Source organism: Oryx dammah, unplaced genomic scaffold (assembly GCF_014754425.2).
Source record: "Oryx dammah isolate SB20612 unplaced genomic scaffold, SCBI_Odam_1.1 HiC_scaffold_13, whole genome shotgun sequence".
In the NCBI taxonomy this organism is placed as follows: domain Eukaryota; kingdom Metazoa; phylum Chordata; class Mammalia; order Artiodactyla; family Bovidae; genus Oryx; species Oryx dammah.
This window is the reverse complement of record NW_024070197.1, coordinates 48,124,644-48,141,101: the sequence shown is the minus strand read 5'-3', so window position 1 is coordinate 48,141,101 and position 16,458 is coordinate 48,124,644. Positions and strand designations below refer to the sequence as shown.

At 46.2% G+C, this 16,458-nt stretch overlaps 1 protein-coding gene across 1 annotated transcript in view; it reads right to left on the bottom strand.

Annotated features, from left to right (window-relative positions):
* Nucleotides 1-1,796: 1,796 nt before the first annotated feature.
* LOC120873328 (ATP-binding cassette sub-family C member 12-like) overlaps nt 1,797-16,458 on the bottom strand; it is a 31,324-nt gene continuing 16,662 nt past the window's right edge. Inside the window, exons 12-18 of the mRNA XM_040254128.1 lie at nt 13,290-13,476; nt 9,267-9,356; nt 7,445-7,634; nt 6,845-6,990; nt 4,453-4,566; nt 1,992-2,156; nt 1,797-1,889 (exon numbers count right to left, since the gene is read on the bottom strand). Coding sequence (XP_040110062.1) covers nt 1,797-1,889; nt 1,992-2,156; nt 4,453-4,566; nt 6,845-6,990; nt 7,445-7,634; nt 9,267-9,356; nt 13,290-13,476 — 985 coding nt within the window. The remainder of the gene's footprint in view (nt 1,890-1,991; nt 2,157-4,452; nt 4,567-6,844; nt 6,991-7,444; nt 7,635-9,266; nt 9,357-13,289; nt 13,477-16,458) is intronic.

The following is a 16,458-nucleotide window of genomic DNA, read 5'->3' as shown; positions in this document are numbered from 1 at the left end:
AGCACAAACTGCCTGGTCTGCTTGCCACATGGAGGAGTCACTGGACATCCATCCAGGTGAAGGCTACACTCAGCGTGAGGCAGCTGCCCAGTGCACGTGGGTTTAATGACCCCAGATCAAGGTCACATACCATGATGGAAGAAGAATCAGATTGGGGCAGCGGAGCATTCTAAGATGCACTGTGCCCTTTCACAGGGAGATCCAAACAGCATGGAGCTGCCCACAAAAGGAGCCCCCCACTCGTGGACTTTTCAGCCACATCTTTTTGCTGTGTACCCTTTTTGCTGTGGCAGAGTTGCTGCCCAACTACCTTAGCCAGGGCCTTGAGGCTCACCAGATGGGGAGCTCTACCTGCGGCTGGTTGTACTTACTTCACCTCCTGTCCTGCAGATACCTGCCCAGGCCTGGTCAAAGAGCTGGAGAGTGACTGAAGGTACATCCCACAAGCCTAGCCTTTGAAATGCGAGCCCATAGCTTGTCTGCCCTAAATCTCAGTCTCTCCAGGTTAAACCCTCAACATGTAAATATACCCAAGGAGTAGGGAGATGAGGGGTACCTGCCAGGATGAGTTCCTCGTGGTGTCAAGCACTCATGTCACTCATTTTTGACTACTATGTGCCAGGCTTGTCTTCCTCATTGTTTGGAAGGGTAGGGTGAAGTACGGGACCAAGATTAAGAAGGGTTTGGGGTGGGGAGTTCATGGGCCATGGCTGCCCCATGCCACATCTAGTGCTCAGCCTGGGGGCCGGAAGGAGAGTCCAGGAAACCTCACCGAAACACCCCCAGGGACTTCAGTCCTAAGGAAGAAGAAGCAGACAGACTATGGAAAATACTGTAGAAGAACCCTTTGGATTTCCTTTTTTTTTTTTTTTCCTTATCAAATGTTATTGTGAATTAGCAGCACTCACTCCTGAGCCACTGGGGCTATGTCTTTACAGCCTCCATCGTAGCAAACCTTAAGGCTGGAAAGAAAAGCCTTTTATTTGAGAAACGCTGTGGGGGTTTATTACTGAGTCAATGTTGAAAGCAAAGGGAGTCTGTGAGAGGAAATAGTACAAAGACTAGAATATCTTCAGCAAAATAATTGCAAGGCAACATTTCAGGGTAGTTTAATTTCCTACTGCATTTTAATGACCAATATAGAAGATATAAAAATGTCGTTTACAGACAAACTCCAACATTTTGTTTCCCTGGTTGTTCTAATAGATCAAATGGGACATACAATATGATTTTTTTTTTAATTTTTTCACCAAATACTGTAATCAATCTTTCAAGCTACAGATCTGTGTAGTTATCTCTTGTCACACACTCAAAATAGATGTGAATAGGAAGTGGGAAGAAAACTCTTCTTTTTCCTTCTGATAACCAGGCAGGAAACCTTTACAAAGTACATCCTTAGGCATCTTCCCATTCTGTTCGTAACCTTTTTGGAAGTTACAATGTTTTCATTCCCAGGCTCTGAGGTGTACTGATGAGAACATGGGAGGGATGATGAGGCATTTAGGAACTGAGGGTCAGTTTTCTAATCCATGAGCTTCTTCTGCCTCTGCTCATCACTGAGAGTCAGACCCAAGCCCTCCAGGAGGCATGTGCTGGGCAAAGCAGGGAAGCAACCTCCACCCCTGCTCTTCCTGTGTTCCAGGCTCTGGGACAGGGCAGGGCAGGGCAGGGTGGGGGGCGGGATGGTGGACCAGATAACCCCTGAGATGACAGCCCCTGCCCCCACAGGCGCATCTGACTCGCCTCACAAAGCCTCCTCTTCCTCTAAAATCAGCTGATGGCGTCCTTTGGAACTCTTATATTTGGACTTTGTTTTCTGCAGCTAGTAACATCGCAAAGGCAGAACCTGGCTTCTCAGCAAGGACTTCAGGCTTATCAAACTCAACTACCTGAAAAGCAGAGAAGAAGAGCTGAAATTGTCAGAAGAAAGCTACCCACCACAGAACCCAAACCACTGAAACCTCTGGAGAGGTGACACCAACTTTCTGTACCTTCCCATTTTCCATGACCAGGACACGGTCACAGTTGAGCACTGTGTTAAGCCGGTGGGCAATGGTCAACACAGTGCAGTCTTTGAAGGCGTCTTGGATGGTGTTCTGAACAAGGGTGTCAGTCTTAGAGTCCATGGAGGCAGTGGCTTCATCCAGGAGAATGATCTGTTGAGGAAGGAATATTGTGAACGTCACACCAAGCCAAAGCTGTACCTAGAGGGAAACTTACAGTCTTACTTAGCTCAACTCATTGAAAAAGAAGAAGAAGGGCTGAAAAGTTAAGGAGCTACGTATCCATCTCAGAAAGTTAGAAAAAGAGCAAGAGAAAAAAGTCATGTCACACAATCTTTATCTTTCTCAGAGGGAATTGACTTGCTGGAGTAACAAGACTGTACATTCTTTACTTACCTTTTTATAAATGATTTATTCTAATCCCACAAACTAATAGGAAGAAATGCCCCATGATCTTTAGCTACTGTGCTTATGAGTCAGCATGAGGCATAATAACAGCACTTGTATTAGTTTCCAGTTTCTGCTGTAACAGAGTCACACAAGTCAGAGGCTCAAAACCACACAGGCTGTCTTACACTTACTTCTGGAGGTCAGAAGTCCTAAAGCCAAGGTAGTGTCGGCACTGCATTCCTTCTGCAGGTTCAGAAGGAGAAATGTTTTTCTTGCCTTTTTCAGCTTCTAGAGGTCTAGAGCTTCCTTAGCTCGTGACCCCTTCCTGGTATCACTCTAACCTCTACTTCCATCGTCACTTTCTTTCTGACTCTCTTGCCTCTCTCTTACAAAGACTTGTGTAATTACACTGGGCCCACCAAGGTAATCCAGTGTAATCTCCCCATCTCAAGATCCTTGACTTAATCACATTTGTAAAACCCTTTTCCTCAGGTAAGGTAACACGTTCACAGATTCTGAGTATCAGGACATGAGCATCTTTGGTGGCGGGGGGGTGGAGGGGCATTATTATGCCTGCCACAGTTGCTGCTGCTGCTGCTAAGTCACTTCAGTCGTGTCCGACTCTTCACGACCCCATGGACTATAGCCCACCAGGCTCCTCCATCCATGGGATTTTCCAGGCAAGAGTACTGGAGTGGGGTGCCATTGCCTTCTCTGGCCTGCCACAGTGCTGGTTTGCAAATCAGAGGACTTGATCAGCTCAGCTCTAACTCTGCTTGACTGGCTAAATTATATAACTTCCCCAAGCCTCTATTTCATTGTCTGTGAAAGGGGGTTACACCTTATTATGTATGTAAAATGCAAGGACAACCCATCAACCACTCAGCACCGTGTAGGGCCACAGTCAGCAGTGAACATATATTGTCCCCTTTCCCTGCCGTTAGCATGCTAGAGAGCCCATGTGATGGGTTATGCTTTGATCAGGGTTCAGAGGACACGATTTTTTTTTTTTCACTTCAAATTATTGATTTTATTATAAAGTTAAAATTCTACCAAAATATTCTTTAATATAGTAAATAAAAACCATGTCAATTACCATGTCTAAGATTGTTCACCTATACCTATCACAGTTTCATAGTATATCATAAAATACAACTTGGTGGTGATGGTTTAGTCACTTAAGTCATGTCTGACTCTTGTGACCTCATGGACTGCAGCCCACCAGGCTCCTCTCTCCACGGGATTTCCCAGGCAAGAATACTGGAGTGGGTTGCCATTTCCTTCTTCAGAGGATCTTCCAGATCCAGGGATCAAACCCAGGTCTTCTGCATTGCAGGCAGATTCTTTACCACTGAGCCACCAGGGAAGCCCAAATACAACTTAACATTATGGAAAAGACTGAATTTCTTATGGCAGAATTTTCTCTGGATCACTGAATTTAATTGAAAGATTGTAACAAACTTACACTTAAACACACAGAATATGCTTACAATTATCTACCTAATGTTTAAATACCTTCTTAAGAGTGGACAAAATAGGCAACCACTTATTTGTTTTTATGGTATTTTTAAAAGTCTGGTTGATTGGAGAATGGGATTTCTAAAGCAGCAGCAATCCTTTCCTTGAAATCGGTAAGCAAAGATGACTAAGTTACTAAGAAAAATGAGTATAATTGTATAGTCCTCATAGACTGGCATACTGAAGCCCTTTTTCAGCATCCTGAGTACTATTTATCAGGCCTCAGAATTGTTTAGGGACAAAGGAGAAATGTTGAGAGGCTGATTTCTCAAACCCAAACCACTTAGGAGGACAGAAAGAATACCTAAGCAAGCCCTCCCGGGGAAAGGCCCAGGGAGGCAGGTGCTATTGCTGTAAATAGCTGTTATTTTTCAATTTTTACCCTTCACAACTTTGTCTTAAGAAAAGTGATCGGTTTTTAAATGGACCAATCCCTCTCTCTTTGCTGAAAGACAAACACGTGGCTCTATCCCCTGGATTGAGCAGCGCTGCAGGGAATATCAAAAATTTGACCAATCCATTTTCCGTGCTGCTTCCTTACTTTTGAATCACGGAGAAGCGCTCGGGCCATACAAAGCAGCTGACGTTCCCCTACTGAGAAGTTTTCTCCATTTTCTGTAACTTCTGCCTGTAATTTTTCCGGGAGTTTCATTATCTATAAAACACAGAGAATGCCATATCTGTACTGATGATCTATAAAATTATCCTGCGTCCGCTATATTGATGGCCCCCTTCTCTTGCATTTATCAGCTGGCTTTATTTCACTGCAGAAAAGAAAGCGCAAAACAACAATCATTTCAATATTGCGAACAGGCACCAGGGAGAGACCAAGGAGTAGGCAGACATTAATAATTTAAAATCACAGCGTGATTCATAGAACCCCGTAGACACCTTGCCAAAGGAGTACAAATGACACGCAGATGGCTCCAGAGAAACGCAAACAACTGTAAACGGCTTTCAGCGTCCCTGTTTCCACGGATACAATAGAGACGGGATGGGTGTTTTCTGGTCATCAAGGAAAGGTAAGACAGGGTCTGATTTATTTAGCATTTTAAGTCAAAGCGGCTTTGCGAGATGCTCACCTTGGTCCCAAGTCCTGGGGAAAAATTCCCTCTGGGCTGCAGAGGTGCCCACGCTCACCTGCTGACCCAGCTTCAGCTCATACAGGACAGGGCCACGTCTCACAGATGGTTCATTCCATACCACACCCCTCACCTTCCCAGAGCTTATCTGTTTCCGTAAGCAAATGGGGCTACTGGCACTTCCTCTGCTCTGGAGTCAGATGGCCTTAAGTTCAAGTCTCCATTCTGCCACTCATACCTTACTTCCCTGAGTCTTAACTGCCGCATCTCTAAAAGCGAGGGTAGGAGTACCAACCTCAGAGGGTTGTAATCAGGACCAACTGAGATACTGCAGGTAGGGCTCTTGACTCTATTTAGGCCATTGAACTGGCCTAATAAATAGTCTATTGCAACTTTTAACAAGGAGTGATGTGGTGCCAGCAAACATCTAACCAAATGTAAACCCAGACCAGGTATTTGGGGCACTGGGGCTAGGAAATGGACACATCCCGGACAGCCCCAGTGACCTACTGCGTCTCTCATGAATGTTCTCTCCAGAACCTGCCAGAGCATCTCATCACTGTGACTCTCAAATGGGTCCAAGTTGTACCTGCAGTGAAGGAAAGGAAAAGAAGCTGAATTTCTGAGCATGAGCGGATGGAAGAGCGTATTTTCCACAGCACGAGGGGAAGAGCAGAGGTGGTAAGTGATGATGCCGCGGCAACAAGGGCAGTGCTTAGCCTGGGACAGTGGTCCATGGAATACAAACCTCAGGCCGAGAGACTGCAGACCCATGACTCTGGGATGGAGCAGAGACCACACCAAGGTGGGCAGACCACCGCCAAGCGAGGCACCAAGGAAACACATTCGGTCCTCTCGGTGGCTGTGTGCAGAACAGCAGGTCTGACCTCGTGCAAAGTCTTGGCAGAGTGAGAGGGAGTAGGCAGTTCCACTTGCTGGTGCATTCACTCTGCCTTGAGAGGCAAAGCTTTGTCAGCAGCTTCAGGGCCTCGCAGAGGGTGAGCGTCTCAAGTACAGGGTGTGAGTCTGGTGTTTCAAGACACGGAACGTCCTTCTTTTCACACAACTCTCAATATAGCCCCCTACTTCAGCTGGAACTCAGTCAGGGAAAGGTCCCTCTTATTAGAGGGGCAGCCGCTGCACTGGGCCAAGTGAGAAACTGTGGTTTTCCCCTTGTGCCTTGCCAACAGATCTTGAACCCTGTAGAGGTTGCAATGGCCCTACTTTTCTTGTACTTGAGCAGCTTCTGTTCACTTCTCTCTCTTTTAATATTTATTTGTCCATTGGCTATGTCAGATCTTCTCTCTAGTTGTGGCTCACAGGCCCCAGAGCAAGTGGGCTTAGTTGCTCTGCAGTGTGTGGGATCTTAGTTCCCCAACGGGGGATGTAACCTAAGTCCCCTGCATTGCAAGACAGAGTCTTAACCGCTGGACCACCAGGTGAGTGCCTCCGTTCACTTCTTAGTGGGAATAAATTGACGTGCTTCCAAAGGATGGCTACATATGTAGAATAACCATTTATTGTATTGTGCAAACTGGGATAATTTAGGGAGTGGCCACGGTTAAACCTGATAGGATGCTGGACAGGCATCCCAGAGTCAACCAGGGTGTCTGCTCACCCTGCACATAGCATCTTGCTTATTTGTAATGCAGTTTATAAAACACAGGTTTCAGGGCCTTGGTCCTCAGCTCCCCCAAAGCTTGTGAACATCTCAGGACATGACTTCCCTCAGATAGAACAACCCCAGGCCAGCCACTGTGTGACAACTTCCCAAAGCTCTTGTTACTCTGATTTCACTATCCAAAAATAGGGATGCACAGCGATAAAAAACAGCTACCTTACTGTACCTACAAACAGGACAGGATCCTGCGGGATCACAGTCAGCTTGGTTCTGAGGTCTTCCAAATCAACAGTGCAGATATCCACGCCATCAATGAGGATCGTGCCACCAGCGGGCTCCACCAGACGAAACAAGGCCATTCCTAAGGATGACTTGCCTGGGACAATAAATGAGGAAGCAGCAAATATCACATAAGTTTGCATCGCATCATATCTGAGTAGCTGTCTAATCAAGTGAATTTTTAATGCAGTGCAAATGGCTCTGTGCAGAGGAGTGTACAGACGGAAGTCCCACTCTGCAGGGGTGATTGGCTGCCCTAACACCATTACCCGGCCTGGCCCTGCAGGGCTGTTAGCGCTGGACTCATCCTCTGGGCCTCGTCTCACCAGAATGATTCTCACTTAATTAATTCAAAAACTGATGTGTGTTTACTTCCAACTGCATACACACCCATTCAACCTGAACTCCCAATTTAAAATAAAGACATTTCAGGAAAAAAACAGCCAATCCGCCACACACACACATCACCCTCTGGTGTGATATAACTAGCACACCCAGTGGAAATGCAAAGAAAACAGCCTGCACAAGACACGATCAGAGCTTGTCCTCACCAGAACCTGTTCTTCCAACGATCCCAACTGTCTGCCCACTTTGGATGTTCAAGTTCAGCCCGTTGAGAACAAGGGGAGAATCGTCTCTGTATCTCATCTGATAGTCTCTGAATGTTATCTCCCCGTGGCTGGGCCAGTCGTGGGGACAGGTCCCCGCCTTGAGGTGGTGAGGACATTCGGGAACACAGGTCTAAAAAGCAGAATAACAAACGGCAGGTTAAAGTCATTTGCTTTTCCATTCATTTCACTCATTCATTCACGTATTCATTCACACAGTTCTAGGTACTGGTATTCATGATGGTGAACTAGACCAATAAGGATACTGCAGAAACTCACACTGCAAGGGGAATTCAGATAATAAAACAAGAAAAGAAGTGAGAAATGAGGACAATTAAACAGACCGTTGCTGTAGAATATAAGTATGTGTGGTGAAAGGGGTAGAAGTGAAAGGAACAGTGTTGAGGAAGGCGTCTGTGAGGATGTGATGTTCAAGCCGACACCTGGAGTGCTGAGACAATGCCAACTATGAGAAGATTCATGCCAGACAGAGAGCTGCTAGTGCAAAGGCCCTGAGGCCAGACCAATCTTGAGGACTTTGAGAAATAGAAAGAGAAGTTGTATGGCCAGGGCTTAGTGAATAGAAGGATGAATAAATCTAAGGAGCAGGGCATGCTGGTCCTTGTGAGCCTGGGCACGTATCAGCATTGTGAGCAATCCAGACCAAGCCTTGAGAGATTTGCAGAATTCAGTCAGACACAATTTCATTATCTGCAAGAGTCACTGTGGTGTTAGAAGTAGGAAGCACAGCATGTCAAGTTCAGAGTTGCAGGGAAAAGGAATTAAAGTTTCCGAAGAGCCCAAGAAATGCAGTCTAATGAAGCACTGAAGCAACGTGACTGCATTACAAGACTAACCCCTCCTCTGAATTATAAAGTCCCTGTTAACCAGGGACAAATAAGGCTCCCATGATCCCCAGTAGGGTGGCTGACCAGCTCAAATTGCTGGACGATAGGCAACCACAATTAGCTGAGAAAATAATAGTATTCCTAGACAGTGAGTATTTTTAACCCCTAGAAGATTTAGAATTAGTAATAATAGTATTTAAGAGAAGCAAAATTATAATGGTAATATTTTTAGTTTATGAACTCTGCATACTTGGTGTTTTAACTATTCATAATGTTAATAACATTCAGACTGTGATTCTAAGTTAAAATGTATAATTGAATAACTTATCTTAACATGGTTTTAGGTTTTAAAACTTACTGTTTATATACTGCATTGGGATTGTTATGAGAACTTAAAGCTCTCCATATTTATAAGTTTAATTTATTAGATTTATATAACCTCAGGAAGGTTTGTTTGTTGAATCAGATTATCGAGGTACTTAAAAAGGAAACGGAATGCATTAAATTTTAAAACGCAGTTTAAAATGTTTTAAAGTGTTTAATTAAGTTTGCAAATGGGGCCAAATGCTGTTCAAAGGCCCTTAAAAGTGATTGCTTGAATTGGCGAGACTGCTTTTCAAAGAACAGCAAGATTTGTAAGGGGAACAGAAAAAGCTTTTAAAGAAGAGTTAGACTAGTTTTTTTTTTAATTTAGTCAGTCAAATGTTAATTTTTAGAAACTAAAGTAAGCCACTGAATTCTCTTTTCTGGGTACAGAAACCCCTTGAGGAAATATTTTAAAAAAGAACCTCTCCCTCAGCATTAAGGAGTTTAGACTATATAAATACAGATTTTAAGAAAATCCACACGTGAAAAAGGAGCAAATGCCTAAGTTCTGCCAGAGTTAACTGGCTGCTCCTCTGGCCCCAATTTCTTACCGAAAGGTACTCCCTGAGCAGCTCCACGGAGGTGAACTTGGCCTGGGTCTCGGTCCCCGTTCGCACGCACACTTGGAGCAGCCCGCTTAGCTATGGAGGGGAAACAAGCGACAGTCAGAGCCCTTTCCACCTTCAGGGGCAGCTGTGAGTCACCCTCTGGTCTCACTCAGGACCACACAAAAATAGGCCTCCACTCCCAGCCAAGGGTCCAGATGTAAAGATACTCCTGTAGGGCTGTTTTGCCTTAAACACTTCCTTTGTATGTAGAAACAAATGGTAATTACATCCTCCCTGGCACGCCAGATGGTCAGAGTCAACCCACCACAGCATCGCTCTGGCACAGATCTCTTGGCTGGAGCGGTGGGGAATGCCTGTAAGCAGAAGTTCTCCGGGGGCCTCTGAACTGCTGGGTGCCCACCCCTTGAGGCCACTTTGTGGGCTCCTGCACCTCTGTGCCCTCCCTGATTACCCCGCCTGCAGCCGGAAAGCCCCAGTCACCACAGATGGCAGAAGAGGAAGAAAATCATCAAGCCCATAAGCTTGCTTGAGACATGAGAGAATCTAGCCTTAGACCATGGCCTGCTAAGGACACCCGCCTTAGGGCAGGATCCTCCAGAAGCCAACCCTGAGATTTGAGGGCAGGAGTGTACTGGGCAGGTTGGATGGTGGTTCCCCCACAGATATGCCCTCCCCAAATCCTTGGTCCTTCAGCCTGAAGCTCTCTTCCCTCCGTCTTCCCTTGGCTCCTTCTTTGTCAACTTCAGATATCAGCCTGCAAGTCACCTCCTGGCAGAAACCTTCCTTGACTCTATGGGGTCTCATGCAGCTTCTCCACTGACAGCCAGTTACCCTGCTTCATTATCTTCATAACAGTTGAACAGTTTCCGAAGTCCTGTTTCTTTACTTGCACACTTATTTATCCCATCCCACTAGAATGTAAGCTCATGAGTGCGTGGACTTGCCCAGCTTGTTCACAGCTGAACCCACAGCAGCCAGCATGGTTCCAGCTCCTGGCAGGTGCTCAGTGGACATCTGGTGAGTGGGTGAACGAACTCTCTCTTGAGAAAGGCACATACATTTTTGTTGTTGTTAAATTTAAGGGTATCAGCAAATGAACTTACTTACTTACAACAGAAAGAGACGAACTTATGGTTGCCGAGGGAGAAGGAAGTGGAGAAGGGATAGTTAGAGAGTTGGAATGGAAATGTACATACTCTATATTCAAAATGGACAGTCAACAAGGATTCACTGCATAGCACATGGAACTCTGCTCAGTGTTGTGTGGCAACCTGGATGGGAGGCGAGTTTGGGGAAGAATGGATGTATGCATATATATGGCTAAGTCCCTTCGCTGTTCGCCTGTAAAGATCTCAACATTGTTAATTGTCTATACTCCAATACAAAATAAAAAGGTAAAAAAAAAAATTCAAGGGTATCAGCTCTTCAAGGCCCCAGGCAGCCCTCCACAGGGTTAGAATCCCCTTGTCAGCACAGTGCTGGCCCCAGGAAGTGTTTGTTCTCTCCAGGATGTTATGTGATATTACTTTGCACTCGCTTTCTGCTCTTCACAACAAATTCCCATCCATCTAGGAGTCCCCTCTGTTCTCAAGAGAAGCTTTGTCAGCTGGATTTTCTGTATTCTCCAAAGGGGGCTAATGCTCAAGAAAGCCAGTTGCAAGAAACATATCCCCTAGATCTTGACGTGGGCAAGTTCTCCAGCCTTACAGGCATGCTTGAAAACAGTCTCACAGAAAGCTGGTGATATCTCCCAAGAGCATGACCTCAGTTGAGGAAAGCTGAAACAATACAGGAATCCAGTCGACATCATCTGTTTAATACTTTACTAGGCAACACCAAATAAGATCAGCCATCAATGAGGGAAACTGCCTACCCAAGGAAAATCCATTTTCCTTGCTTAACATAGAGTCCTGAGCATATATTTTTGTTCCTCCTCTTTTCCAAAGTATTATTAAAATGATGGTAGAGAGACTTCAAAAAGGAATGGACCATGAACAACCAGAGGCTTGGGAAGAGGTATTGAATGAGAGTTACAAGTTTCTGGAAGATGGAAAGAGGATGAAAGCCTTTTGACAGGATTGAGGCAGAGGGTGCTGCGGGGGTGTGCTATGTAGCAGAACTCAGAGAGGCTCCAGGTATGAGGGGCCCTCAAAGACTGACTGAGAGATGGTGCCTTGACAAAACTTCTGTTGGACCCATTTCTTCCCCTTCCTCATCTTCCTCCCAGCTGGACACTACCCCTAGGCCAACACACACACACACACATACACACACACACACACAGAGGCTTCTTTAAAGAAATTGAATAAATTATTCTGGGATAATGGGGCTCCTAGATAAAGCCCCTTTAAATCTAGCTTTTGTGTGCCTGGAGGCCTGCTCCCTGGCTGCCTTCCTGAAGTGAAGCAGGCTGTGGACAAGTCCAACCCACCCATCCACAGTCATAAAACCTCCCCTCAGGAGAGACCTAGTGAAGCATACATGGAGACAGAGGAAACCCTGAAAACCCAACATAGATGCTCATACTTAAACACAGAGGATGAAGGGACATATGATCAAAGCCAACGCAGGGAAGAGCACGAACCAGACAACAAGCAGAACCAGATAAACAAACAGGCAAAATGTCCGACCCTGGAAAACAGCAGATATCATCAAAGAAGAGAGGAGAGTTTACGAAAGGCAGAGTTTAGAGTTTAATTTGATTAATATCCTCAGAGAGCTATAAAATACATGTTTAAAGAGGATTCTTTTAAAAACTCAGAGGCTAAGAAAGAGTATGTGAAAATTAAGTACACAAAGAATGGCTGAATGATAAAGCAAAGGAAAATTCCCAGAATAAAAATAAAAAGACAAGAACAGGGAGACTTTGAGATGAAAGAAAGGAAACACAGAGCACTGATGCAAGAAGTCCAGTATTCAAGCAATGTGAGTCACAGGAAGAGAAAACAAACGGAAAGGAGACAAAGACAGTATCAACAGGAGGAAGAAGAGTCAGGGAGGAAAAGGAGGAATTTCTCCGCTTGAAGAGAGACTTGACTTTACTCTTCCCAGCCTGAACAGAATCGATGGAAACAGACCACCACTCGGATTCGTCGTCCTAGAGTGTCAGAGCACTGGGGATAAGCACTGCATAGGAACAGCTTCCAAAGAGAGAAACGTGAAGCATGTAGCCTGTGTCTACTCTATGCAAACTCAGATGGGTATCAGACCCAGATGGCCTGGGTTCAGTCCTGGCTCTCACACATGCAGGTGTGTGATCCTGGCAAGTCTTTCTGGGTCTCAGTCTCCTCACCTGTAAAATGGGGATTATGGCATGCCTACCTCATGGGTTATTGTGAAGATAAATGAGTTAATTTATGTGAAGGATTTAAAACAGTGCTGAAAATAGGGTGTGTTTCCCTATTATCATTATCATTCCCTATTACTATTATTTCCATATTGTTGTTATTTTTCAAAAGAAAAACACCAAAGCAACTCAAAAGAGAAGTCAGTAATTATTTGTCATGGACATCGTGGCTGCCTCTCCAGTATCCCCTTCCCTCTTCCCATTGTGGGGCAGCTGTGTGACTTGGAGCAGGATGGAGTGTGACTCCCTCCCTTGGCCTAAGCCAATCATCTCAATCCCATCAGTTCACAAATTATCAATAGTTCTGGGATGCTTAAATTAATTAATTTAATTTAATTAATTTAATTAATCCAGTAACAGTAATGTTCAGTGGCTGGAGCAGGAAAGACTTTCCTCCTGCTTTCTTCCTGCTAGAGCCCCTAGGGGCTGCCAGCCACCATTGTACAACAAGGAAGTCATTATAGGAGGATAAAGCCAGAGGCCAGGATCCACCTGTGCCCGAAGCCCATACAGCTGCCAGACCTTTTAACCGTGTGAGCTGCTGCAGCCTTCTTAATTATTTAAGCCCATTCGAGTAAGGTTTTCGGTTATGTCCACCCTCCCTGATACACTCTATGCCAGAGCCTCCAGGCCAAGCCCAGCCTTACACTAGGTGTTACCTGGATGATGTAAGACAATGACAAGCCTTTGGAAGAAGCACTGATTGAGGAGAAACTCAGGGTCACCAACAAGGCCACAATGAAGGTGACGATGTTCATGAGGACATCCATTCTTAGAGCAAACCACCTGAGAGCGCAGTTAAAGTACAGCAGATGGCTGCAGTTTTCATCATTCAGCATCTTGAACCTAACATTAAGAGATGAGACAAAACAGGAGGTCAGGTTGTGCTTCCACAGACTTAGGGTTAGGGCTACCAGAGAAGTAGGGCAAGAGGAATTTTTAATCAAAGGCCAACACATTAGTACATAGGAATCTCTTACAAAGATGAGCATAGATCCAGACTCTAAAATCTGCCACCATAAGCATCTTTGATTTGCACGTATTTTGAGAAATCCCAGGTGGCAACAGAGTATGGTGCTGAGTGGGCTCTTTCTGTCTTTCCCAGAACTGGCAGCTGGAACCCATAGCTGAGAACAAAAGGGGCTGAGAGCCTCATGTTCAACCTTCAAAGGACCCTTGTCTTCAGGGTAGCCATCCCCCAAAGGCCCAGTGGAAACGACTGTTGACTACTTTGATCTATAAAGGGGGTGGGAGGAGGTAGAGGGAATCTCAGTGTTTGTGATGGTAGGGAAAGGAAGAGAGAGTGCTGGACTGATTCTCATCCCCAGTTCAGGGAAAGAAGATTCGAGGCAATTGCTCATAAAGCTGGAGGAAAAAAGAGTAAGCTGACACCCTGCACCCCTGCTGCACGTCTCCTGGGCCAAAGAGGAGAGGGGGCACCGGGCAGAGCAACAGAGCAATGACACGGCCAGGGGATGGGGAAGACCCATCCCCGGAGCTGCTCATTCCCCAGATGTATGGAAGATGGTCCTGCCCATTCCCGCAGGACCTAGAGTGGGGGTTCAGAGGGAAGATGGCATGGGGGGCTGCAATCTTGATGCCACACTGATTGGCATGAAGCAAGAGGCCCCACATCAAAGGAAAGCAGTGAGGCTGCCAGGCGGAGCTCACAGAAGAACAAAGCAGAGCCCATGGGCAGTGTCCAGCAGAGTGGCTGGGGACCTGGGTCCTGGCGGGGGCTCTCCCCTGCCACGCCACATCTGCATGAGGAGCTGGAACAGCAGAAATGAGCAGCAGAAATAGACAGTGGTCACCTGAGAGTGTTCCTTCCTCTGCTCCCCCACTCCATCTCCTTGCACCAGCCTCAAATAACCAGGCTCAGAGAAAAGGGAGGGGGTGTTTAATCCAACAGACCAGGTGCTTCCTAACAGCTACCCTGCCCCCTTGCCCAAGACATATGGCAGCACAGCACGACTGCTCCAATTCTCTGAGCAGATGCCCAGGGGGCGGGGGTGTGTGTGCTATGACTTGTGTACATTTAAGAGTGTAATTTTAACTGAACTAAGCTAAACAGACCAGAAGGGACATCAATCACAATTGCCACTAAAGGTTCCCCTGACCTCCTGGGAAACGGGCTTCTTCAGAACAACTGGTAAAAGAAATTATTGGTAAAATTGAAAACCATTCGATGTTTAAACCCCTAAGAGTTGAGATTCCTTCACTGGCACAGGCATGACATCCTCAGGCACTGCTGCTCCATCCTGTTCTAAACCTCCTCCAAGGAGTCTGGCCTGAAACACCTCTGAACACCCAGGCTGGCCCTCTCTGTTTCCACTCTAACTTACTTTCCTCAGTTAAAATATTCTTCCAAACACCATGATGTTTTTTACCATGTCGCTGTACCGCCTACAAATTCAACTTACAGCTTGAGTGACTTAGGAGTCATCTGTGGTCTTCTCTGCGTGCTTGCTTAGGTTGTGCAGAAACAGGACCACTGGCTGGGGTCAAATTGGAATTTGACCTCAAACCTTTTTTTTAGTGCTGCAGGATTTTTGTCTGGTTGCAAAAGCAACTCAGGTCAGAAGCCCAAGCTCTCTGGAAAGTCCATGACTGCAAAGAATGGATAAAGACAGCAGAGCCTGTCAACACTGTGGGGGCTCAGCTCACCTATAGGATCGTTCTGGAAACCTTGGGGGACAATCTGCTGGAAGACAAGGCTTGAATCTGTTGCTTGTTGAGAGTCGATGAATGGCCCTTGACCAAGACACTGGAAGGGGGGTTGCAGGGCCCCTGACAGATGATGTTCAGGTCAAACCAGTAACAAGGCTAGCTGCTGAGTGAAGTGAAGACAGGCCGGAGTGCCAGGTCTACACTGAGGTTGTGGGTGGCAGGGAGAAAGAGATGCAACCTTTGAAATATACATTAAACTTTTAAGAAAGGAAAGGATGGGGGTGGAATAAGAACATCCGTGTGGCAGAGACACTATGCTGCTCCTGCCGCTGCTGAGTCACTTCAGTCGTGTCCGACTCTGTGCGACCCCATAGACGGCAGCCCACCAGGCTCCCCCGTCCCTGGGATTCTCCAGGCAGGAACACTGGAGTGGGTTGCCATTGCCTTCTCCAGTGCATGAAAGTGAAAAGTGAAAGCGAAGCCGCTCAGTCGTGTCCTATAGATTCACCAAATTCCATTTTTACAGCTGGACTACATTTCCCAGCCTCCTTTGCAGTTAGCCGCACCCATGTGACTGAAATCCGGCCAGTGAATGTACATAAATGATAAGCACCTTCGCTGGGGTCCTCCACTCACATCTCTGCTCTTACCTTCCAATTAGGCCAGAGGAGCTGTGAGATGGAGAGACCGTGTGCCTGAGTACGGAGCAGAATCGCCGACCCCGGCCCCATGGACCCTTATTCACTTATGACTTGAAGAAGAACAGACATGTGTTGGGTTAGCCCCTAAAATTTGGAGCTGTCTGTTACCACAGTGAGCCTACTGTGACTGATAACACAGTGATAACATGTGATTATATGGTGTTTTAGAAGTTTGGAGCTGGAGGACTCCAGAGAAATTTATTAACCTAGTCCTGGCATCTTAAAAAGAAGAAAACTGGTCCATCTATTAAATGAGAGGTAATGCGGCCTTTTGGGCTTCCCTGGGGGCTCAGCTGGCAAAGAATCCGCCTGCAATGTGGGAGGCCTGAGTTCGATCCCTGGGTTGGGAAGATCCCCTAGAGAAGGGAAAGGCTACCCACTCCAGGATTCTGGCCTGGAGAATTCCATGGACTGTATAGTCCACAGGGTCGCAAAGAGTCAGACACGACTGAGCGAC